The following is a 25,697-nucleotide window of genomic DNA, read 5'->3' on the forward strand; positions in this document are numbered from 1 at the left end:
GTTCATGTCGCCTTATAGTCTTGCAATATATTTTTCAACCATAGCTAAAGCGGCAGCCTGCCCACCGGGTTTTAAGCAAACTGCAAACCGTAGGAGATGGCGGCTTGATTAATTATTGGTCGCGAGAGGTTGCTCATGAGAAGCAAGCTGGGCCTCACAAGCACCACCGATGGCAGAACATACCATCGCTAGGAATTGGCACATCGCTCAACTGCTGCACCTCTGCGCCAGGAGTTGTATGCGGACTCCCAGGTATCTGTGAATGTGACGTAGAAAATGAATAATTCCGAACATATGAGCATTAACCCATTATCAATCTCCTAACCATGAATCCGAACACTGGAAAGTGAATATCGAGTGCTAGTGCACCTAACAGCCACGATAAGTCAGCCGCTACTTCTCTCATTTTCGGATTTTTTTGTGGGACCCAGCTGTTTTGTGGAACAAATCCTGCCTTCCGGCCCGACCACATAACTTTACGCTTTTATTTTTTAAAGAGACAGCGTTAAATGCTCCGTTCGCCAGAAAATTTGCTGTCGGCGTCGGCGTTGTGAGCGAATAATCATGCGCATGACTCTGACAGGTGGGCCGTAGAGAACACCCTAGGAGGCTGGTGGGCCACATAGTTCACGTTACCTTGCGGCGTCAACACAACCTGCCCACGGGATAGTGGACAAACTCCTAATCGTGCAGCTCGAAGTTAAATTAAGGATTTCCTTTCTGTACCCTCATAAGCGCATCGGAAAACTGTTTTGGTCAATATTTTTAGAGCGCAGCTCTTATACACCGTTCGTTGGTTCAGCCGCGTTGCCGCCGTTGGTCTAACCGGGACAAATAATAAATAAATAAATATAGCCGCGACTGGGATTCGAAACTAAGGCGCCACGAATAGATCTGCTTCGCTGGCTACTCGTTGTTGTTGTTGCCTTCGTGACATGGCACATACCGACGACGCTGGATACTGTGCGATAGCATTGGGCTAACGCCGCTTTTCTTTTCTTCACTGAACAAGACTATCGCCCAGCCGATCACGCCTCGTGTTGAACTGCAACACACTCTCGCGTTGTGCATTGCGCATGGTCGTCTTCATTACCTATTACTGCTATCGAACTAATATCGTCGAGAGACGTGCCGGCGATCCAGCAATGAAAAACAATGAGCCTTCAGAGCCGGAGACACCTACAGAGCTGCGCTCAAATTTCGCATTAGGCACTATCGTAATCGTCCTTAGAACCTTTCATTTCATCTTACGTGTTGGCACTTTGCTCCGAGAGCCCAGAGGTAATCGTCTGCTCTCGAAGAAAGCGCGCGATTTCCCTCTGATGACAGATGCTCGTACAGACTACTGCAGCTCCTATGCTGCAGCTTTAGCCTCACTGCCCACTCGTCTACACAATCTTGTGCGAAGTGTAGCGCAGGCTAGTATAACAAAAATGCCCTCGGGTCTCCTTGCCGCACGGGCTTTTATGAATAAGGGTTTTTCATTTTGATGCAACCCGAACAAACGCATGATACATGTATGGAACGTGTCATTGATCACCAACATGGGCTGCAGTGACAAACCTCAAGCGTGCAGACTGCGCTAGTAAGGTTCTGAAAACTTTATGTATTACTATGGGGCTTTGCATGCACTGGCCGGAACTGTATTTGTGCAAAATAAATTCCTGATGTGACACGCATGGACAGTTAAAGGATATTCATGAACAGTAAAAACAATATATATGCTTAATACATTTTATAATGGCAGCCTTTATCCTGAAAATAAATGGATCAAAGCAAAAATTCACATCTGAATAACTGCAGCTAAACAAACTTTATTCTCAAAATCAAGATTTTTGCTTGCAAAATCAATACTATCGGTTATCCGACGCACTGGTAAGGACAGCTTCGAAATGCTTTCAGCCATATTGGCATCGTTCAGCTGCTGAAATCAAAAGTGATATTGCATGGGATGAGAAATTGAGTTATAAAGTATTTACGCATTGACACATTAGTATACATGGTGATACATATATGCAAAGGTGGTATGCATAATTTCAAGTAGAAAAAGTGGAACCAATATTTCATGTCTACACTCCTTTAACAGCACAAAGAAGATACAAGCGGTAGCTGCAGCAGGAGATTTAGAAAAGTAATGCCACGCACGCTGCACGGATATTTTCTAAACCTACTTTTTAAAATATTAAAACAGGCAAGTAATATAGCAGCGAGAAAAACCACATTTAATTTAATTCATAATGAACCAACTTGAAAAAAAAATCACTTCAAGTGTGGAAATTTTCCCCTTTTCGCGTTGACTACGTCAGAACGCCCATCTGCGCGAACTGTGCTTAGTTCGTTGCGTCGCTGCTCCCGCCGCTTGCACATATGGTCGGCCACATCGGCTCGCAGTGGCGTAGCCTTCTTGGGCGGCTCGCCACTCGGCTCCATATTCATTGGAACAGGCTTTTCAGAAATGGTGCCCCCTGAGGGAGGCCTGGTGCCACTGGCCTCGTTGCCTGGCGAGGCAGTTACGCGAGCAGAGCCCAGGGCTGATTTCCTGGCCGGCATGGTCTTCGTACTTTCCGGTAGCTTGCGCCGCATTGGCATGTCAGTTATTGATTTCATCTTTTTGAACTCCAGCTCATGCAGTCGAGCGAAGTTGGGTGGTTTTTTGACCTTTGAAGGCCGCCTGGTGCGCGTAGTGCCCGGCGTGTGGTTTCCTTGTGGCGCTTCTTTATCTGGCTTTCGTCCTTCAGGTAGCGAATCCATGTGGTGGCCTGCGTTCCTTGGGGAAATCCTGGAAGGAAGAGGTAAGATTTTTCAGCATGCTGAACGTGGTTGTAGAACAGATCTTGAATCAAGTGTGCACCCTTGGCAGCCCCTAGAATCCCATTTGCTACTCTTGATTACAGCGCACGGGCAATGCACGGCGGAGGAAACGCAAGCGTCGTCTGAAACATCCACCGGGAATGGAGCACACTGCTTGTGTGAAGGTGTAGCTGCAGAGGCGACCACTGCACTTTGAATTCCGCTGCTACAGTTCAGAGTTCTTGAGTCGCAATCCAGTCGAGATCAGTAGCTAGTTTTCTGAATCTTGGAGGTTTTTGCACTGTCTGTAGCATCCTAGCAGCTAATTTGGGTGCCACAGGTGAGGGAAACATACGCCTCTAAACTGTGCACGCCCATTTGTGTTGGATTTGCGCGTAGAACATATTGTGGATTGTGAGTTAGTCGAATTTCATTGCTCTCAATCTGCAATGCCATTTTCATGAAAATAATGACACGTGCTGCTGGTTGGGAAATTTCATGAAAACTGCTTTCAGTTGTGTCATTGAGCACAACAAAGCATTAATGCGCGACATTTACTCATTTAATAGCATACCTACACTGTTCAACGGCATTGCAGTGATGGGGAGGAGCACGCAGGTAATAGTGACATGAAGACGTTGCATAAAGTACTAGCAGTGCGGTCATAAATGCACAATTATGAATCATAAGTAACATGTGAAGGCGAACGATTCCCACTGGCAAAATGAAAAAAAAAGAATGACTGATTAACATTGTTGCATTTGCACTTGTGCACGTTATATACACGGTCACAACGTAATGTGGCTGGAAGATATAGGTCCGACAAGCGGCACCAGTTTTCTTGTGGTAAATTCTGATATAATTTCAATCATTTCTTTCCCTGTATAGCTGTAGTGATTCGAGCTTAACTGGAGTTCCCAAGTTTTCGTTCACGGTTGCTTCTGTCGCCAGCTGATGAGAGTTCTCATACTGCAAACAAATACATATTCAATACATCAGCTGATGTAGTTTTTACACAAAATATCTTTTGAACTGTGCAATATTAACATAGAAAATAATAACGTAATGTTTTGTTAACTCTAGTAGCAGCGCGGTCAACACAAATATCATTACTCAAAGGTGATGTAGACTCTCATGTTCTAATATTCCAGTACAGTTTCCAAAAGGACAGAGTTAGCTGAGTACTACATGAGTATTCTATTGCTGCTGTCGGTCCCAAGTTTTCGTTCACGGTTGCTTCTGTCGCCAGCTGATGAGAGTTCTCATACTGCAAACAAATACATATTCAATACATCAGCTGATGTAGTTTTTACACAAAATATCTTTTGAATTGTGCAGTATTAACATAGAAAATAATAACGTAATGTTTTGTTAACTCTAGTAGCAGCGCGGTCAACACAAATATCATTACTCAAACGTGATGTAGACTCTCATGTTCTAATATTCCAGTACAGTTTCCAAAAGGACAGAGTTAGCTGAGTACTACATGAGTATTCTATTGCTGCTGTGGGTCCCAAGTTTTCGTTCACGGTTGCTTCTGTCGCCAGCTAATGAGAGTTCTCATACTGCAAACAAATACATATTCAATACATCAGCTGATGTAGTTTTTACACAAAATATCTTTTGAACTGTGCAGTATTAACATAGAAAATAATAACGTAATGTTTTGTTAACTCTAGTAGCAGCGCGGTCAACACAAATATCATTACTCAAAGGTGATGTAGACTCTCATGTTCTAATATTCCAGTACAGTTTCCAAAAGGACAGAGTTAGCTGAGTACTACATGAGTATTCTATTGCTGCTGTCGGTACCAGTAAAGACCACCTTTAAATTATATTGGCTTTGGCTCACTGGCAGTATGCACATACCATGGTGGCTCACTGGCTTTTGCAGTTGGCTGCTTATCCCAAGATCTTGGGATTGAGTTCCAGCAGGTGAAATGAAAAGAAACCACTCCACCACAGTGTCCCTCATAGCACATGTATCGCTTCGGGACGTTAGTTACCACATACATAAATGTGACATAATGCATTTTTGGCACCAACATACAATTTCTAGAAGTTGTCAATGAAGTCTAAATTGTTTACACCACTGTTTTCAGTGCTGTGGTATCAGAGGTAAAAGTGGATGTCTTTTGCCCAGGTCGAAGCAACACTTTAGATAGCCACTGTCGTCAAAAATACTCTCCTGGCAATGTTCAAGGAAGAATTGACCTTCGTGTTGAGTGACAAGCTGGGACTGACGGCTACGGATATTCAAATTCACAAGGTGGAAACGAAGAGGCGCATGATGAACTGAAATGTAGCCCCATATTTTTGCCTGGGCTTCTACTGTTGATGCATGGAAGAGGTGTGCATAAGAAATAAATGTTTGTGAGCAGAACTTACTGCTGATTGTTGTTTTGTTATCCAGTGCACAACCCATGCCAAATCGTTTCTTCTAAATTGTTCGCCTCTGCTCCTGAGAGGCCTGTATGAATATCTGACCATAGCAAGTGGCAAATAACATTAGTGCTAGCAAGGCATTTAGTAATTCTTTATTTACTTCACTGAAGGCTGTTAAATGCTGTAGTAAGTTCTGTGAGCCCTCATACTATGAAAGGAGCACTTCCATAGGACCGTATTGCGAAGAGAAATTTGGTTAAGACTTCATGCTGTAACTGAGAAATATGCACATCGGAATCCTGAAGTGCTTGTTTCTTATTAAACGAATTTCACTAGTCCCGTATTTTTTATTTGAAGGATAATTCATAAATACTGAGCCTTTGGGAGAGACATTCCTAGATTCCTAGCTCTAGGAGAAGTGCTAAACTTCCAACAATCTAAGATTGAATGTTTTTCTCCTCCGTGTAATAAACTTTTTAACATCAGTTGAAATGACCTTTTTGTACAGACTTGTTAGGTATTCCCTTTTTAGGGCCACTAAATTCTGTTTGTTTCCAAGTTGTTACCCATGCTGAAATAAGGCAGCCGTAAGAGTTTTTATGTAGGCCAAAGTGGCAGATTCCTTAATAGGCTCAAACACAGTATTGCATCAGCAGGAGTGTGTGTTGATTTATTGGCTGGATATTCAATGAATTCCAGAGGATGTGGGGCATTGTTAACAGTGAATCTAGAAGGTAATTACCATTCCTGCCTAAGGCCCAGTAGCCATGCTCATAAAAGGGTTAGATGCGAGAGAAAAAAAGTGACAACCCTCTGCGGCTGACGAGTGCATGAATGTGTATCTGCGTTTCTTAGTACCTCACTGTCTTTTCCAACTCTTGCTTTGCATTCAAAACGAGTCATGTTTATACTGTTTGCACATGAATTGTGTAAAATTCGGTAGCTTTTCTGTACCTTCTGTTGTTGTTCGCTGATATCAGTGCATCTATCATATTCACTACACGTCGCCGACTGTTAGTAGCGGAATGTGCGCAACCACGGGGTTGTGTTTCGTGAACCTGTCACTCTCACGAGTTTTTCATTTCACAGTTTTGCGACGAACACACACCATTTCCACCGGAGCCTACTCTTTGGAGACAATAGAAATGTTTTAAACTGGGACCTTTTTGGAGGCTTCTAAACCTTTTGGAGCAATAAACAGACATTTTTAATCTTGGTAGCAGCTTACGTATGATAACCTTAGCTGCTGATGGACTATAAAGCAAAACATTTTTTCCATTCATATATATCATTCCTTCTATGCCTGGAAGTAATGATCACCACTTGAAAAGGTATTTGTCGCAGGAAGAAAAAAACAATTAGGGAAGTTTTTCTTTAGGTTGGAAGTAAAATTAAAACACAAATAAATGCGTTGCAGCTTGCAGTTATTGCACCTTAATCCTACTTGTTACATCTAATATGTCTGTTAAGCTCCTTCAGTACATGAATACCACACATCAGGTCTTCTCACTTCATTCCCAATCTGCAGAAAAGCAGGAAATAAACTTTCCCGTTTTAAAACCCTACAATTTGCCGAAATGCTTTTGTGAACTTGAATGGCGACATATATACTAGCACCTTGGTTCCGTTGTACACCCGAGAAGTATCATCATGATAGTGACAGGATTTGGAAAGAGCTATTGCATTGCTTAAGCAGGAATGATAGAATGAACAAGCTGTGATAAAACTGATCCTTCTGGCATTCTGCATAGTACAGTGACCACTTTCACTGGGCATTGTCATTCCTAGGTTGAACAAGGTGTGATAAAACTGATCCTCCTGGCATTCTGCGTAGTACGGTAATGACTTTCACTGGGCATGACCGTTGCTGTTATGTGCCTTAAGGACGTCGGGGTGGTGTATGTGGTTTTGTTAATGTGGAGGCGGGAAGGAAAAGGATGTCTTAAAAGCACCTGCAGGCGTTAGGTTGGAGTGTGTACTGCTGCGCAAGAAGTACAAAGTTGGCAAACATATTTGGTGGAGTGGCCTAGATAGTATTCTTCATTTCAACCAGAACTACGAATTAACTAACACTTGACCAGTCACCGAATGAACATTTAGCACTTGCTGTGGACCTATTGTCACAAAATTCGGCGCATCTTCGAAAAAACCGGCGCTGCGCGTAAGCAATCGCGCCCGCGCGTGGTAAAATACTACAAAAAAACAGCGGGAAAAGAACCCCGGGGGTTGCGTAACTTTCCACTCAGCTATCCGGAGCGGCGCCCAAGGAAACATAGACAGGCGCGGCGTCGATTTTTCTCGAATGTTGGAGAAGTTTTTGCTTGTTTTCGATGGAAAGGGGGTAACTTTGTGCGCACCAAAGTGATACCCTCCCCCCTTCGCTCTGGCGCCGATGACTCAGCGTGCCGCGAATGACCTAGATTCTTCTAGAAGGTGGTTTCCGCGCTCGACCAATGGGGTCGCGCGCCCGACGCAAGAAGGAGTTTGTGCGGTTGAAGCTGCGTGTATGTGCGCACCTGCCTTGGCGCGAAGAACAGACGCGGTCAGCGCCTATGAATGAGGGGCTGCAACCGCTGTCTGTTAGCCTGAGCCGCCGTTTAAGCTTCCGAGAAGCGCGCCCCCTCGACTCCAGGGAGAAAACCACTCGAGCAGCCAAGGACCAGCGAGGCAACGTACTACGCCAGTCTGCAGATCGGCCCCGTCGTGCTCCTCAAGTCGTCGGACTGTCGCAGTGCCCGGTGAAGAAATTGTGTTTTCATTATTTGTCTCTCTGTGTGTTAACGACCTTTACGTGCAGGTATTTTGTTAAATTGTATCTCTCTCTATTGAGACTTTGCATGCGTTACATTGTAATTGTGAAACACTTTGTATGTGCTCGTACGAGTGATTTTGAAATTCTCTGTATCGTCTCTTGGCTGTATAAACTTTGTTTTGTATAGTGAACCTTTGCCTCCGACCCAATCTCTGGCTTGCGACCGGTGAAAGCTGGGCACCGAACGACCAACCCCCTTGTCACTTGGCAGCTGGTCTCCGGGTGAGCTTGCCACGCTGAGTCGAAGGCATCTCCCTTGTGACCGAGACCGTTACCCCCACACGCTATAATGGTGTCTGGGAGCTCACGCAAAAGTGCGCGAAGTGGTGACACCTATGTTTGTAGTCCAGTGATGTCGGTAACACTCTTTGACTAGCCTAATATTAGGCCAGTCAAATACAATTCGCTTTCAGTACGCATAAAAATAAATTTTTGGCAATTATGAGAGAAGCCTTTGTGCATAGAAAATGCGAATGACAGTGTGGTAGCCATATGGCTTACAGATGCGTAGCCAGGTGACTTGAATCTTGAGACAAGGCAAATAACATTTAATAACATTAAGAAAACAGAGTTTCCACTTCTCTCCTTTAAAAACTTTTTTCTGGCCAGTCCTGCAGAATAGTTTCATAGAAAACGAAGCCTACACACGTAACAGGACACTACCAGCAACGTTCACTTGGGTTCCTTGTTTTTCATATCTTATATTGAAAAATGGGATTTTTGAAGGGGTTCGATATAATCTCAATAAACGAATATAATTCGTTTTGCACTCTGAAACTTAGGCTACAAGTTGCATTCTGCTTGCTGCACATGGTTGAAGATGGATGCGGGGTAGTCAACTCGGTTTTTGTCGCAAGCAGCCGGCTATGATTATCCCATGTCTTCCTGTTATCTGAATACTGCGCTGCTTCCTAGACAAAAAACAAAACCCAGCCATGATATGGAACATGATAAAATAAGCATGGAGTGCTGGTCTTGCAATTTCCGGGATTCATATATGTTGTGCTAATTGTTCTTTGGCATTGTTTTTTTTTCGGTGTACATGCATTATCACTGCTTTGTTCTGAGCGAAAGAAAAGAACTGATACACACACGCAGGCAGTCGCATATAATTCTGAGAATCTGGGTGTAATGAAAGCATGGGATTACTGCTCTATAAAATGTCCATGGCGTATATTTTTCTGCCACATTCTCTGTATTGTCAGTCAACTTTGCTTTTGAGAACGCAGACATTAGGAACTGTGCTTAACAGAAAACTTAATGCTGGGAAAATGCGTAGGCAGGGGGAAGAAATTGCTAGCTACTTCCGTACCGGCTAATTGAAAAACCTCAACTGAAGCCGTAACTCAATACACCATCCACTGTGAGCGTAAATGAAGGATGAATTGGCGTTAGCATCTGTAGTAAAGAACAAGATCTAATCACAAGAACGTTCTGAAAGGAAAAATGGTTTCTGCTTTCTCTCTCTCTCTCTCTCTCAGTTTCTATCCCTTATGAATTTCTGACCCGCACGGCCGTTGCGATCTCCACGCCTCGTTTGCGTCTGTTTCGCAAACTGAGTCAGTCGCGTTATCTTGGGCGCAGTTGCCTGCTTTGCGGCGCCAGTGCCAAACACTTTTACGTCCTGTTCCTTCATGTGTTAGTGATGTCGGTGCTGCGATAACTATGTTGGTGTTCCTTTTTGTGCTAATGCCTACCGAAACTTCAAGGAGCGCAGCGAGACCTGCACGGATACGACGGGAACCACTATATGCGCTCGCTTTTTCGGGAGCCATCGCTCATATTGGCGCCATGCATAATGAAAAACGATTTAGTCACTGCTGTCGACAAAGCAGTCATCGGGTTTGGTCCGCAATAGTCGACACATCGTGGGAACCGTCTATGCAACTGTATGTTAACTGAATTTTATTGGTGTCGCATATATAAGCATGGACAGTGATGGCCATTGCGTGATAATGGTTTGCTTTCATGCGTTTGCAAAAATACTAAACCATTTTCTGCAATTGTCTATGATTGTAAGGTACACCATGCATGTAATAAATTGGGTACACTCACTGTGCACGGACTGATCATTTTGTACTGCGTGAAAATTATGCAGGAGCGATTGCATATGCATTGCGTGAAGATGCACGAAAGAATGTACTAAAAATGTCAGTTGCGCCGTTTAAGATAAACGCTACATTTCTGGTACGTCGACAGACATCTGCATTGTACGGAATGCTGAAACGTAGACGTGCAGTGTATTTCGAGAAATATCTTTTTTTGACTGAAAGCAACGCGAAAGATAGGATACATGTGTCAATAAAGCCATGAAAAATGTTCTCTCTTCTCCATACATTGGGCCAGCGCTGCGGTTGCCATTGTTAACCAGCAGCGCAGCCAATTTTAACATGCCACGCAACAACTGGGTGTACGATAGCCCAAGTAAAGTGCGGCGCGTGGCAGCGCGCAACAGGTAGATGACGATACATGCACCCACCTCCCCTAGGGGGCCCGATTTCGGACCAGTTCATGAGTGAAGCAGGTGCCACGAGAACACCCTCCGCGCCTGCGTGTTTCGATCGGTCATCCATTTCCATGGAGTGTGGGATTTGGAATTGTAATTGTAATGCATGGCAAAGCGAGTAATGATGAGAGAGAGAGCGAAGTGGGTTTTAAAAGCAGAGGTAGAGACTTTCCATGGAAGATCTCCAAGCCCCGTGTTGGAAAGTGAAGAAAGCAATCTTTGGAGATGAGGTTGCTTGCCTGTAACGTGGCGGAAGATCCTCCATCGATCACGCGGATTGAACGTGCCGCTTCCAATACAACAGAGGCGCACAGAAAGAAGGTGCACGACGGATGCGACCTTTCTTGAAAAGGACACCGTTGCCCGGCAAGAAACCGAAATATAGAAATATTAGTAGGCCAACTTGCAAGGAGGCGCCACGAGCCATCGGCCTTTTAAATGACTAGTTATGCGCGCACAGTACCTTTTTTGATGTGCAAAAGAACGAACTGCTCTGTTATGGCTAATCACAAACATGATGCGGCTATACTCAAAAAAGCGACGCGCACTTTGGAGGTTCCACAGATAAGCAGCTTTCGATTTTGCCTTGTTTCGTCGCCTGGTAGATGCACCACATGAGCAGCGGTCACAGGACACACTTATCTTGCTGCCTTCACATTCCTTTAGCAATGCTCCTAAAACGTGATCTTAGGCTTGGACGTCTTGTTTAAACATCTAGCGATCACTGTCCTTCAGAAAAAGTTCCTGACATTTTCGACAGACGAGGCCACACTTCATACCCACTAACCTTGAAGGCGAAGCCGCCATCAGCGTACTTCAAAAGAAACTGAGCATCCCGCCTCGACCAAAGGTCACGGTCTTCGTGGGGATCAGCGACTGAAACAATATCCACGATGTCATCAAAGGAAGCACGCAGTTACTTATAGGCCGACGAATTTGCATCGGAGGAGGAATCTCCAGTTTAAGGAATGATCAAGCTGAGCTACTGGCGACACATTTTACTTAAGAACACAGACACCTAAGCACAGACACGATGATTGGTTTCCTGGGCAACTGTGCAATTTCTCAGGCGCCTTTCTTGTCTGCGACTATTCAGCAAGAAAGCCATCTACCCAAAGCTAACCACTTATTACTTTCGACATTAACCCAGCGCTGTCCAGTGCATACAAGTAAAATCTGCGGTCTAATTGGGAGTTGAAGGAACTGTTGTTTGTCCTCGTTAAAGGCCCGGCAAAGATCGATTACAATCATCGCATTGCAAACGACCAACGAACCCGACCTTTTAGTAAAACTCTAGAGTGGGTAAAGTGAGAACGCCAAGCCACCTGGGACCTAATGGAGAAAATTGAAGGGAATACTTAAGCTCCTCCTTAATGTTATGATGCGATAGCGTTAATGCCCATGCATGTTAAATTCGTCATCACCCACTTTACGCTCATAGACACCTCGGAGTCCTGGTTCCACTCCAGGTGCAGTGGTGCAGCGGTTTAGCCACGTGCCACTGCCATGGAAGGCAAGTGTTGCCGCCGGTGGAGCCTGTTAGGCCCTGGTTGCTGTTCCTCTCACGCCCAATCATTAATTTAACAGCCACCTGGCACCGTGGACCGTTTTATGGAAATCCGGGATGCAGGCGATGGTTCCAAAAAGTCCTGGCCGGCCAACCTAGGTTGCTTCTCCAGGGATACATTGCTTACAACAGGGACAACGACGACGAATTTTTTTAGAAAACTCTACCCTCAACTCAGTGGCGTTAAAATCTTTCGTGATGACGTCACCCAGCCTTCTAAGAGCCCTTGGGTAGCAACATCGTCCCTATGAAAAATAAAGGCCGAAGTATGCCATTCCGCGCAGATCACTGCAGACTAAACAGGATTACAAAGCAGGACGTCGTCCCCTACCAGTGGTTGATGGTATCCTCGATCGACTTATCTCGTCCAGTACTTCTCGATAGTCCTCAAGAGCCGGTGCAGGCCGATCAATGTCTTCACGGGAGACCGCGAGTAAATTGGTTTCACGACGCGAGACGGGTTATTCAAGTTTGAGAACATGTCATTTATGATTTACGGCGAAGAGCTAAGCCGCACACAAACGCAGGCTAAAGAGCTTACGTAAAGGAATAGCGGGATCAAATTCCTTCACGTAGTAAACTTGTTAGTCTGTGTTTGTGTGCGTCTTTGCCTCTTCGCCGTCCGTGTCTCGTTAGCGCAGTGCTTTTCGGTGAAGGTATTCCTTCAGGCAGTAAAACTGTTATTACGCAGCATTATGACGCAGGTTAAAAGAGTGCTCTACTAGCATATACTGTCATCATCAGCAGAATGCTAACAGGGGTGATTTGCTTGCGCGAAGAAGAAATAAATTTTAGATTTCGATAGCGAAAGCAGAAGGAGCGTTCATTCTTCAGTAAGTATAAGTACTTCTTGTTTTTAACGCGTTTCAGTTGCATGGGTGTGCTTGAGGAGGACAGCCTTATGGACAATAAACAAGGGGAAACGAACACCGCAACAATGACCGCCGAGAAGCTTAACTGTCTCAGTATTAGTTTACATATCACATTCTTTGCACTGTTTAAAGCGCGCTTCGAAGGTTTAGCCCACCTCCTATCCTAGCACCATGCAGACAATTTCGTTGCATTACTAATTTAACTTTTCATTGAAATTTCATTGGAAAGGCGTTTTGCATTGCGCAGGCATCAAAATTGTGCCTAGATGGCCCTAAGTTACAGTAAACCTCAATACATATTTTAGGGCAGCCCTCTTACTCTTTAAAAACGAAGATAACTTTACGTGGCTTCATTTACATGATGACATGAAATAACATATGAATATACTAAAAGAGAGCGGAAAAGAAATTTCATACGCCTATGGATAACAATAACACAAGAGAGAATGATATCAAACAAAAACACCATGTTTGTGCTCTCTCCCTGTCGTGCTCTCTTTCCGCGAGGTGAGACCCAAAAGACTCCACTCAGATACGAAGGAAAGATATAGGCGGGTCTGGAGGAAAATGGGCTCTTGGAATTACGTCAGAAGAATTCGAACGAGAGTGGGGAGAACGAGAGTTTTTTGGAATCATTCTCATACACTCTGGCTGCTTTCTCATAGAGGGAGAAACCCGTCCGCGGAACCCTACTTGGGCAACAGTAAGGGATGCCGGTCTGCAAAGCGCGCACGATCACCCGTAACAGCCTGCAGGATTCTGGGACTCCGCACGCCCGCCGGTGCACACGGTACGTTGGCACTTCACAAATGGTAGTCACGGCAATGGCGAGAATTTTTTCGAAGCGTTGTTTCGCTTTCTAACCTCTACGTTTTCGTGTAATCGGCGGTGACACGTGGTTTTATCACTTTGCTTGTAATTCAATAAGGAATCAGAGCGCTCTCGATAAATCATAATGATGAGCTGCTGTTAATAGCCTATTCGAGATGACTGCCCTTCTTCCATCCTCATTATTTAGGAAATTTCATGCTGTATTTAAACTCGCTGCGGCCTAAAGCGTGGTGGACCTGTCCAAAGACAACCTCCAAGCACGCTTGTAGCTATCGCCACCGTTCAGTCCTTGTTGACACAAATCAGCCTACTAAAGCGTTCCCCTAGGACCACATCTGTCTTCGCGTTTATTGTGTACGGTGGTATAATTACCACGTAAGAACACCTTTCAATAACAAGTTTTATCCTATAGCCGCTCTTTCCACCAAACCCCGAGAAAACGAAAACGTTATCGAGCCTAAGCCTTTATAATGAGACCTTAATGTGCCAAAGAAGGGCTAAAATAATTTGACACTGCTGTGAATGAAACTAAAGTAAAACGACTTCTTTCAAGCGGGCCCGAGAAGACTTCTTGGGGTAAGATGGTAAGAAGTTGTTGAGAGAGACAGAGAGGGGAAAATACTTTTATTATGTTGATTAATTCGCAGGAGCCGGATGGTAGGGGCCAAGAGTCCAGGGCTCCGCTGGCGGCAGCCGACTTGCGCACTAGCTGGATTGTCCAGGCTTGCTGATCCAGTTTGTCGCTTGTCAGGGTCTCCTCCACTGGTCGTGTGTCGGGTGTGGTACTATTAACTTTTTTCCCTGTTTTGTCCTGGCATTCCCATGGTGTATGGCAGAGCGTGGAGCGTGCCCTGCACCAAGAACAGTAACTTGGGTACTGTATCGGTCTGAGCTTGTGTAAAATGTGAAGACTTGGATATGTGTTTGTCTCCTCTAGTCAATGGAAACTCAGGAGGACAGTTGTTTGTGTGGCGGTGAGAAATATCGTCTTTCTAGCCTAAGGTGTTGTAGCCTGTAACCATACGGTCGTAAGAGAGGGGACCGTATGGTGATTGAGAGATATTTCGGCTGTTGGGAGAAGGAGAGATCTGGGATTGGATTGACGACAACAAGCTTTTGTCAACAGATCAAGATATGATTTATCTCTTTTCCAGATCTCTTTAGAGGGAGAACATTTTTTGCGTGCTTAGGAAGGCTGCTATGGTACACAAATAAAAACGATGTGACTCTCATTTCAGGAGGGGACTATAATATTCATCTGTTAAGCCACTCAACAGCATGTCATATCGAATCTGTACTCACCTCAAATTGTTGTGACAATACAATACAAAGAGGAACCCATATTAAAATAAGTACGAATGCTTTATTCGTTTCTTCAAAATTTGACGATCTTCAGGCTTCCGCAGGCGATTGGACTGCAACATTAAGTGACCACCAACCGACTACATGTTTACAAAATTGCCCTTCGCAGAGCATGATGCAGAAACTGAAGTCCTATGGAAAAAAACAAAGCATGAACAAATGTATATTAAAAAATTTTTGGAGCGGTATATTGAAAATAAATTGAAAAAACGTTTGGAGATTTAACTCCGCTGTCATCCATAACGAATTTATGAACCCACATACAATTGTTTGCTAACAGTAGTCCCTCTGCTTTTTGTTAAAAATTCCAAAAATTCTCTTAAGCCTTGCATCAGAAAAGAGTGCATTCACATAACAGGGGAGGACAAACTGTTGCAATATTTGTTCAGCACATGGGATCCAAACGGACGGAACAAAGTTAAGAAGCGCAGAAACAGGACAAAATTTTACTAAGAAATTACTTATATATAGCATTCGAACTTGGCTACAGCTAAAAATTTGAAGGCATATAAAAAAATAAGTTATTTATTTATTCGTTATCCCGCTAACCAAGGCCTCAAAGAAATAAGAATAAACCAAGAGGTATGGCATTGTAGCGCACCAGGGACACTCCCTCACTCTGTTGAGCACTATGTGTGAAAGACGACGCCGATCGCGTAGTGTGAAGCTCGTTCGTAACCCGAACGCTTGGCCTGAACGTTTGCAACCTTTGCAAAACGACGTAGGTTCTGCTCAGAGAGAACCCACTATACATTTGGTGGAGGCTGCTGTAGGTTTCTCCTCTCATCCTGGAGCTCCGTGGCTGCACTTCACATCCGACATCCGTAGGCCCGAAGTCACCAGCCAGAGAGCCCTCATCCCTGTGCTACCATCCTCTGTTCCGGCGGGCTCCGGCAGCTCGATACCAGCGTCTTCAGTTGCGCTGAAGACCACGATGTCGACGACTGGTTGTTGTACGAGCGCGTCAGCGCCTACAAGTGGGACGATGAAACCAACTCGGAAACGTCCTGTTTTATCTTACCGACGGAGCCGAGTTGCCTACTTGGTCTTCCTTCAAGACCAGTTTCTTGGAGGCATTCGAACGCCCAGGTGCTCGCAAACTGCGCGCCGAACAACGCATCCGGGCTCACGTTCAGCACCCCAGCGAAAATTTCAACAGTTATATAGATGATGTCGGCCTGCGCAAGCGCCTCAACCAATCCATGTCTGAGGCCGATAAACATGTCGAACGGGACCCCTGACGACGCGTTCCGGATGCTGCTTGCCAAGCATCCACAAAGAGTCGTGGATGTTATCAAGTTTTGCCGAAGCTACGACGTCCTCAAGAAGCAGAGGTGTTCTAGTCGCCGTTCCGGCGTGCTCGACGTCGCCTCCTGCGCTGACAGTTTTCTGTCTAGTTTCTGACCCGGCCTGACTGCTTTCGAGATCAAAGCCTTTATCCAGGAAAAGACGGACCGCCAATTGTCGCTCCAGCCTGTGTCTGGCCGCCCTGCGCATCCCTGGGTCCCACGATTCGACACACCATCCAGGCGCAGTCGCCGACGTTTTGCCCTCCAGCCCTGGTCCCCCTCTTGTGCGCCTGTGGTTGAGCTTTCGACTGTTCTCTTCACTCTGACTGATGCTGCTGCCCGTCACTGTTTCCTCCTTTCGTTCGCTCTTCTGGCTATATGCGATGCCCACAGCTCAATTTACGTCACGAACCCCTTTTCTTACCACTAAACACTTCCCCATGGCGAATGCCTGGGAGATGTCCTACCCCACTCCAGATAGACGCCATCGATTCACCAACTGCTGCGCAAACCCAAGGCACCCTTTGCTTTTCCCCATCTATAGATGGCAACCTTTCGCCAGCCCAACGCGCTCAGTTCCTTGCATTACTTCAGCGTTTTCGTCCGTCCTTCGACTTCTCGCACAACTCTTTTGGCCACTCATCCGTCGTCACTCACTGCATCGACACTGGCGCGCATGCCCCTTTGCACCAGCGCCCATCTCGCGTGTCGGCCCCTGAACGCAACGTCATTAACAAAGAAGTGGAGGCCACGCTTGAGTGAAGCGTCATCCAGCCTTCCTATTGTACGTGGGAGTCTTCCGTTGTCCTCGCGAAGAAGCAAAGATCCATCCGCTTTTGCATTAATCACTGTGGGCTGAAGAGATTACCCGCTGTGATGTGCATACACTTCCCGACATTCACGGCACCCTCGACGGCCTGCAAGAGGCGGAATTCTTTTCCTCACTGGTCCGGCGCTCCGGCTATTGGCGGGTGCCCATGACTGCTGCTGACCTGCAAACGAGGGCCTTTGTTATTCCCGACGGCCTCTACGAGTTTATGTCATGCCGTTCGGCTTGTGAAATGCACCGGCCACATTCGAGCTCATGATGGACACAATTCTCAGCGGATTCAAGTGGCACACGTGTCTGTTACTTGAGCGATGTCCTGTTTTCTAGAGATGTTTGGTCCCACCTGGTCCGCCTTGAGCGTGTCCTGCAATGTTTGACCGACGCCGGCTGGCAACTCAACTTGAAGTGCTGCTTCGCTGCCCGACGGCTTAACATCATGGACCACGTCGTCTCTAAAAAAGCGTTCTTCCCGATCCTGCAAAACTGAGTGCAGTCGGCGAGTTCCCACCATCCACTTCACTTCAAGAGTTGCGTACTTTCATCAGACAAAACCTCAAATTGCGCTTTGCTTTATAAACAAAGTCTTGTCCTCCGCCAGTGTTCGATGATTCGGTTCAGCGCTTTCTTTTATGACCTGCGTTCCACTGAGCCAGTCTGCGTTAGGGTCCCACGTAATCATGACTATTAAGAGTTTGTCCGCCAATAGTACTTGCCAATGTCGATTTGCAGACACAATATCAATACTGAGTGGTCTTTTTATGGTGATCTTACTGTATGGATATTGCCGCGCGCCCATGGTATAGCGGACGAAGAGGACAAAGTGCGCATGTGAGAGAGTCAGCCATTTTGCACCTTCTACGCTGTGCTTCTCGTCTTGTCCCAGCGAAACTGTCGCAAGCCTTCGGTACACTTCCTAATTGAGGTGCGGGGTAAATTCCGATTCCTACGCCCCGAAGGCTGTCCATGAACGAGTATTTGACTCCGATCCACCGCACTGCGAGCCGCCGACTCCGAGGTTAGTGACCAGAGTTCGGGCCCTTATCCACTACGACCAGACCTCCAGGCAGCATGCACAGGGCGGATTGCATGCGGCACGGCGGCATGCTGTCGGGGCGCGGAAGACTGGCTCGACCAGCTTAAACGCGTAGCCGGGTACAACGGCTGGGATACGGAGTGGAATCTCCAAAATCTTTACTTCGCTGTCAACGACTCGGCGCGGACAAGGTATGAAAACCACACGATAACAATACCTTCTTGGGACCGCTTCTGTAGCCAGCTTCTGGCGACCTACGGCAACAATGACCGTCGGGAACGAGCCCAGTCTGCGCTGCAGTCTAGGAACCAGCAACCGAATGAGAGCGTTTTGATGTACTAGGAAGACATGACCCTCCTGTTCAAAAGGGCGGATCCGAACATGCCCGAGGAAAAGAAATTGCGCCACCTGAAGCGTGGCATCAAGTAAGAACTATTCGCTGGGCTTGTGCGTAACCCACCTGGCACCGCTGTGGAATATTTCGCAGGGGCGACTACCGCCGAAAACACCGTGCAACAACGCGCTCGCTACTACAACCGCGACGCGAACACCTTGTCCCCAGCCGTCTTTGCGTCTGACTCCAGCCGACACCCTGAGGAAGCTCCCAAGAGAGAAGAGCTGCGCCAGCTGCATGTGTCTGCACAGCCGCCGACGACGCAGTTTCTGTGGTTAGCGGAAGTTATTCGAGACGAAGTGATGCAGGCGGTCGCTCAACCGCTTGCGCCTGCTGCCCTACCACCGGCGGCCTTTCCCCAGACGTACGCGTCGGTACTCCGACAGAACGGCGGCCTTAGCTCTTTCAGCGCCAACTCACCTGCGTTTCATCCGAGCCCCTCTCGTGTCCCTCTGCTCGCCGAAGCACACTCCGGAAGAGTGACTTGTGCCGAGCGCCTAACCACCGGCCCCTTTGTTGTCACTGCGGCGAGGCTGGCCATATGTTGCGGCAGTGCCCTTATTGCTGAGCTGGCCTTGCGGTTTCCATAGGAAGGCCCCATGCCCACGCAATTGTGAACGCCCACGCAAAATCGAGGATTACCTGTCGACGTGCCGCAGCTGCCCTAATCTTCCTTGTCCCGAGTATCGCGCACCAACGTCTATCCGCTACCTTTCGCAGAGCCCCCGTCGTGAAAACAAGTACAAGGAGCCTGCTTGTAGTGCCTACAACGCTTCGTGACGAAGTTCTACGTGCGTGCCACGACGACCTTCCCTCAGGCCACCTCGGGTTTTCCCGCACGTTAGCACGCATACGCCACAAGTACTACTGGCCCAGGCTTGCTGCAGTTGTCCACCGCTACGTCCGAGCCTGTCGTGAGTGTCAGCGCCGGAAGACGCCGACGACTAAACCAGCCGGGCTCCTGCAGCCTATCGATCCCCCGCGCCCCCCATTTCAACAGGTCGGCATGGACTTACTCGGTCCATTTCCGGAGTCTTCCATGGGTAACCGATATATTGCTGTTGCCACTGACTATCTCAGCCACTACTGTGAGACCAAGGCCCTTCCTTCCCCATGGCACCACCACCGAAGTTGCACAATTTTTCATTCACAACATTGTGCTTCGTCACGGAGCCCCAACAGTCGTATTAACTGACAAGGGCACCGCGTTTACGTCGGCACTTACGAGCGAGGTACTTCGACTCAGTGGCACCAGCCATCGCAAGACTACAGCTTACCATCCGAAAACAAATGGACTCACTTAGCGGCTTAACAAGACAATTGCCGATATGCTTGCTATGTATGTCGACGATGACCATGCGAACTGAGACCGGATACTGCCTTACATCACGTTCGCATACAACACTGCGCTCTACGAAACGACACGCTTCACTCCGTTCCATTTGGTGCACGGTCGCGAAGCCTTGACCATGCTGGACGCCATACTTCTTCCTGATCCTACTCCCTCTTCTGTCGTGGACGCTGAACAATTTGTTCGTGACGCCGGAGCCGCTCGCCAAGTTTCTCGACAGCGAATCCGGTGCCAACGGCGCGACGCCGAGCGCTACAACCTCCGCCGCAGGGAGGTGATTTATACACCCGGTGCGGTCTGGGTATGGACCCCGATCCGTTTGCGAGGGCGCTCTGAGAAGCTTCTTCGCCGTTACTTTGGTCCATACCAGGTGTTACGCCGCCTCAGCGCGGTGACCTACGAGCTGCTCCCTCATGGAACTGTCCGGTCGTCTCGACAACCGACGTCCGATGTAGTGCACGTGGCGCGAATGAAGCCATATTACTCCCGTTAGCTCCTTTCTGCGAAGACACTGGCGCTGCTACCTTCCGCCTTACGTTTCTTTTTCCCCTCGCGTGCGGCATCGAGTCGATGCTTCTTGAAAAGAAGGGGGGCAATGCCACACTGCTGGCATTCTGCCGCCGCCACCTGGTGGCCGAACCTGTCTCCCAGCGCGTGGCTGAACGTCTTCCGTCTCGAATGAGCGCGGCGGTTCGGCAAGCGTAGCCGTAGTAAACGGCTGTGTTTCCCGCTTCTTGCTACGTTTGTCGGGGATAATATTTTCAGGTTATTGTCAAAACCATTGAAAAAACCGTTAATAGTCTCTTGCGGGGCTTAGTGACCTGAAATCATGCCTGAACGTTTCAGAGGCTTATATTGATGCACTGTGCTTTGGTTCATGCTTTGGTTGTTAGCGTCTTGTGAAGCTGCCAGGTAAAAGCTGCGTAGAGACCAGGTTACAGCAGAGTTGGCGTCTTCGGATGAAGATGAAAGACTCCCAGCCATCAAACTTACACGGTTCTTGGTAGAGAGGAGGAAGAAAGTGTCCGCACGAAAAAGCTTTGAGGGCGCCACCGAAAACACAGAAAATGTATCCGCGACTGCCACAAAGCTTTCCGGCACCGTTCACTTGGGGGGTGCAGGATACAATTGAGCGGTGGTGTTTCATAAAAAGTGGATCAGTCATGAATAGTAAACGCACCTGACGAATGAGTAGTGTGAAATTTATCAATTATTGTTACATTTCAGTTTGTTTTAAGTGGAGTACTGCATGCCACCGAGCCAATTAGAGCTATTCTTATTTACTTACTGTTGTATTTTTGCAATTTGAATAATTCTGCTCAGTAATGAATCCAGATTTTCTGATCTGCAAAACAGAACTGTGATAAAACAAAGTGAGCCAGGTTAGTTTCAGGCAGAGCTATTCTTAAAAAGTTTTCTTTAGCCAGTATATCTTATCAGACTTAAAATTCTCTCCGTCCTTTTTTTAGACCTGAATTAAGTTTTGGCACTGTTTATCATACGATTCTGACAAATCTGACAAGGTTAGATTTAGATGACCCTATCACTTTCGTGGAGAACTATTTTTCGAGTCACCTTCAAACAGTCATGATAAAAATCAATACAGTGATTTTGTCCAAGCCCTGTATGAGGTCTAACAGCGATCAATACTTCGCCCTTTATTATTCAGTATGTATACTAATGGCCTAAGTAAGCTCTCACTAAAATCCAAACTATTAAGTACGCAGACGACACAGCACTACTCTTGCCCCATCAATCCACTGAACATGCCACGATTTGCTACAAGCAGACGTTTGTAACGTAACAGAATGGTTTGCTTCAAGCCAAATATGCCTGATTAAAAGCAAAAAGATGTGTGTTAAGAAGTGTCACAAAAATGTAACCTTCAGTGAAACTATTGTTCTGCATAAAGCTGGGTGTAGTCGATATCAAAGTGAGCGTTTGCCATTCTCATCTTCTGTGAAATACCTTGTGCTTTATTTCGATCAACATTTGTCATAGGCTCCACATATCAAGCATGATGTCAATCGTCTTTGAACTGTGTCAGCCTAGCCGCACAAGTTAAGGTTCACCTGCCCAATCAGGCAGCGGAAAATGGCTTTTAGAGCTTTCAGAGAATCTGTTCTGCGGTGTGGGATAACAGTGTACAGCTCTGCGCAAATTTCAGAATTCTTCATGTAAATAAATTGCTTACTGTATTGTAAACAGTATTATGCATGAAACTGCCGCGGAAAACTTTTACGAGAGTGTCGATCTCGGCCGCGGCGGTCGAATTTTGATGGAGGCGAAATTCTAGAGGCCGGTGTGCTGTGCGATGTCAGTGCACGTAAACGAACCCCAGGTGGTCGAAATTTCCGGAGCCCTCCACTACGGCGTCCCTCAAAGCCTGAGTCGCTTTGGGACGTTAAACACCTATAAACCAACCAAACCTTGCACGAGAGTGCTAAACTAATTTATGCAAATATCTACCCTCTATCGGATCTTTTTGCGTCTGTAGCTATCACAAGAAACTTCTTCAAATGAGATCAAACTTCCTCAGGATAAACGTGGAGTGTTTCGCAAGAAAATACCTTTTTAAACTACCAAGTGCATGCCCCAACGATAGAAAAGGTGTCGTGCATTCTATATTTCCTAATATTTTAATACATTGCCTCCTGAAATAGTGGAGTTGCCTTATTTTTCTGAAATTAAACGAGAAACTAAAAACTGGTTGTTTAGCCAAACTACCCAGCACACAGCGTAAACGTGTTTTTGCCACTTATGGTATTTTATGCTTCTGATGTGCGTTTAGTTTATTACTTTTTTTCTCTTGGTGAGGGGCACGTGCCTGTCGATTGCCGTGGACCACCCACAAGCGCTCCTGTTCTTCTGCAGGCACGAAAATGTATGCTCTAGTGATGAATCTTAATAAAATCATGCATGTGTGTGCGTATATTTAAAGGGCGTTTTGCACAAATATATCAGGGGAAGGATTTCACGGCGGGCGACACAAAACGGCGAGCAGAACGGCGGGCAGAGCAGAAGACTGCCAGTCCAACCGAAGCAATTTCTTGCAGCACGGCGGCGCTTCGTATTATCGGTGCTTGGTCAGTGATCTGCTTAGGCGGCATCAGGCGCGGCCGTCATGGTTCGCTACAACTGCCCCGGCAACGAAGAGGTACCACCCTGGCTACCTATGGCGAGGGTAAGAGGAGCGGGTCGAAGTATTTCTTCAGGCGGCTGACGTGGACGGTTTCTCTCGGCCGCGATGGCGCAAGTCCAAAGAGGGGTTGAGCATCTCCACGATGCAATTTACAGGCGACGTTTGCTGGACGACGCGACAAGGGCCGTGGTATTTTGTGCGGAATTTTGACAACAATCCTGGTGGTGTCCTTGAAACTCAGAGCCGAAATATCGATCCAAACAGAAAAACGTGTTGCCTCTGGTCGTTATCGTGGCGATGCTTTTGGCGGCATTGGGTTTCCGAGGTAAAAGAGCGCGCCAACGGGCGGCATTCCTTTGTATGCTTTGCGACTTCGGAGAGCGGCGTCCACTCGGAGGCGTCTGGAGTATATGGTAAGATGGTGTCCATCGTGGACGATGCCTCACGCTCATCGAGCAGGAAGAAAGCGGTAATCCGGTGGTTGACTGCGTGGCGGGGTTGTAGGCGTACGTCACGAAAGGAAGGAGGGCGTCGCAGTTCGTCTAATCTGCTGCGACGTAGTACATCGTAAGCATGTCTCCGAGAGGACGACTGCTAGGAATAACAGCGCTGAGACGAGTGACAAAGAAAGAAGAAGACAACAGGACCGGAAGAGGACATTGAAGCGCTCGGTCTGCCCGTTAGTTTCAGGATGGTAAACAGTGGTGACCTGATTTACGATGCGACATTCCGTAAGCACAGCTTCAACGACGTGGGAAAGGTTGACGAGGCCTCTGTCACTTAGCAGCTTGCGCGACGCGTCGTGGCGAAGAACAAAATGATGCAGCAAGAACATAGCAACTTCGCGCGCAGTAGCATCAGGAAGGGCGGCTGTCTCGGCATACCGGGTGAGGTGGTTGACGCCGACGATAATTCAAAGGTTCTCAGAGACCGTACAGGGAAGCAGGAAGTAAAGGTCGACGCCAACGCGATCGAATAGGCCTGCCGGGCAAGGAAGTGGTTGCAAGTGGCTGGTCACACGGGGAGCGGATGTCTTCCGCCGCTGAGAGGCTATGCAAGATCGGACGTATTTTCGAACATAGGTGTACATGCCCCGTCAATAGTAACGCTGAGAAACTGTTTTGAATGTTTTCAGCGCATCAGTGTGCGCACACTGAGGGTCAGCGTGGTAAGAGGCGCAAATTTCAGATCGGAAATGGCGGAGAATCGCGCGAACCACCGCCGACCTCCAGGCATGTAGTTGCAGTGGCATAGAAGGCCGTCCCAGAGGTTTCAAAGTGCGGAGCTTAATGCCGTAAAGTTCTAGAAGGCGCAACGTTTGGTGATGAAGACACGGCGTCTGTGAGGGACGAAAGCCACGGGTCTTACCGCTGCTCCGCAGGCATATCAGCGATGGTAAGAGACGCATGTACGGGGTCGGTAGGCGAGGAGCAGGCAGCGTCGCTGGGAAGGAGCGAAGGGGAGACCGAGACAAAGCATCAGCGTCCATGTGCTTACAGCCAGAACGCTAGATGATGCGGATGTCAAACTCTTGAAGGCGAACAGCAGAGGCATGTCTGCAACTTGAACTTCCGCAAGTTGTTATCCATCATCCTTTCGTATGTGGCAGGCGCTTTGCACAGACCAAACGGCATCACGTTGAACTCATAGAGGCGCTCGGGTGTAACAAATGCTCTTTTCTGTGTCAGGTGCAGTCTTCGGTACTTCTCAGTAGCCGGAACGTAGGTCAAGAGAGAAAAGTACTCAGCGCCTTGGAGGCAATCAAGAGCATCGTCGATGCGGGGAAGAGGGTAATTGCCTTTGTCGGTAATTTGTTGAGGCGGCGGTAGTCCACACAAAATCGGATGGAACCATATTTCTTCTTTCCGTGTACCACTGACGAAGACCAAGGCTGTGGGACGGACGGATGACACCATGGTGCGGCATGCCCTCAAATTGTTGGCTAATCACGCGGCGCTCTGCCGCCGACACACGATATGGCCGCTGTCGAAAATGCGGGTGGGAACCGGTCTCTATGCGATGAGCGACGGTAGATGTACGGCCTAGAGGAGTGTGGGCGACGTCGAAAGCGGAGAAAAACATGTGCAGAATGGCTGAGAGCTGCGTCCTGTGGGCGGAAGGAAGAGCGTCGTCAGTGGCAGCTTGGAAGGCGGCGTCGGGCAATGGATCAGGTGCCGAAATAGAATGGAGAGCATTAATGGAGGAACTGCGGGAGGTCACGAAGGCATCCAGGTCAGAGAGAAGGTGGGCAGGTTGAATTGAACCAGGAGACTCGCCACGTAGCAGGGTAAGCGGGCGAAGACACGGATTGTAGATAAGCATCTTCGTGAGACATCCGTGACCATCGAGAACAGCAGACGGCAGCGGCTGGTTTTTGCGGTGGACAAAGGAAGAAGACGGGACAAATAATATAACAGTGACGGCTGGCATGGCAGGACACGAGAGGGTTACAAGCGCTGAAGCCTCTGGAGCGACGTCGGCGTGTTTAGTGGCGGTGAGCTTCTGCGGACACATAAATGGAGGCCGTCGGCTAG

At 47.4% G+C, this 25,697-nt stretch overlaps 1 protein-coding gene across 1 annotated transcript in view; it reads right to left on the reverse strand.

Moving 5' to 3' along the window:
* Positions 1-2,259: 2,259 nt before the first annotated feature.
* Mink (Mitotic spindle and nuclear protein) overlaps positions 2,260-25,697 on the reverse strand; it is a 258,962-nt gene continuing 235,524 nt past the window's right edge. The window contains exon 2 of the mRNA XM_077660470.1: positions 2,260-2,779. Coding sequence (XP_077516596.1) covers positions 2,260-2,779 — 520 coding nt within the window. The remainder of the gene's footprint in view (positions 2,780-25,697) is intronic.

Source organism: Amblyomma americanum, chromosome 1 (genome assembly GCF_052857255.1).
Source record: "Amblyomma americanum isolate KBUSLIRL-KWMA chromosome 1, ASM5285725v1, whole genome shotgun sequence".
Classification (NCBI taxonomy): domain Eukaryota; kingdom Metazoa; phylum Arthropoda; class Arachnida; order Ixodida; family Ixodidae; genus Amblyomma; species Amblyomma americanum.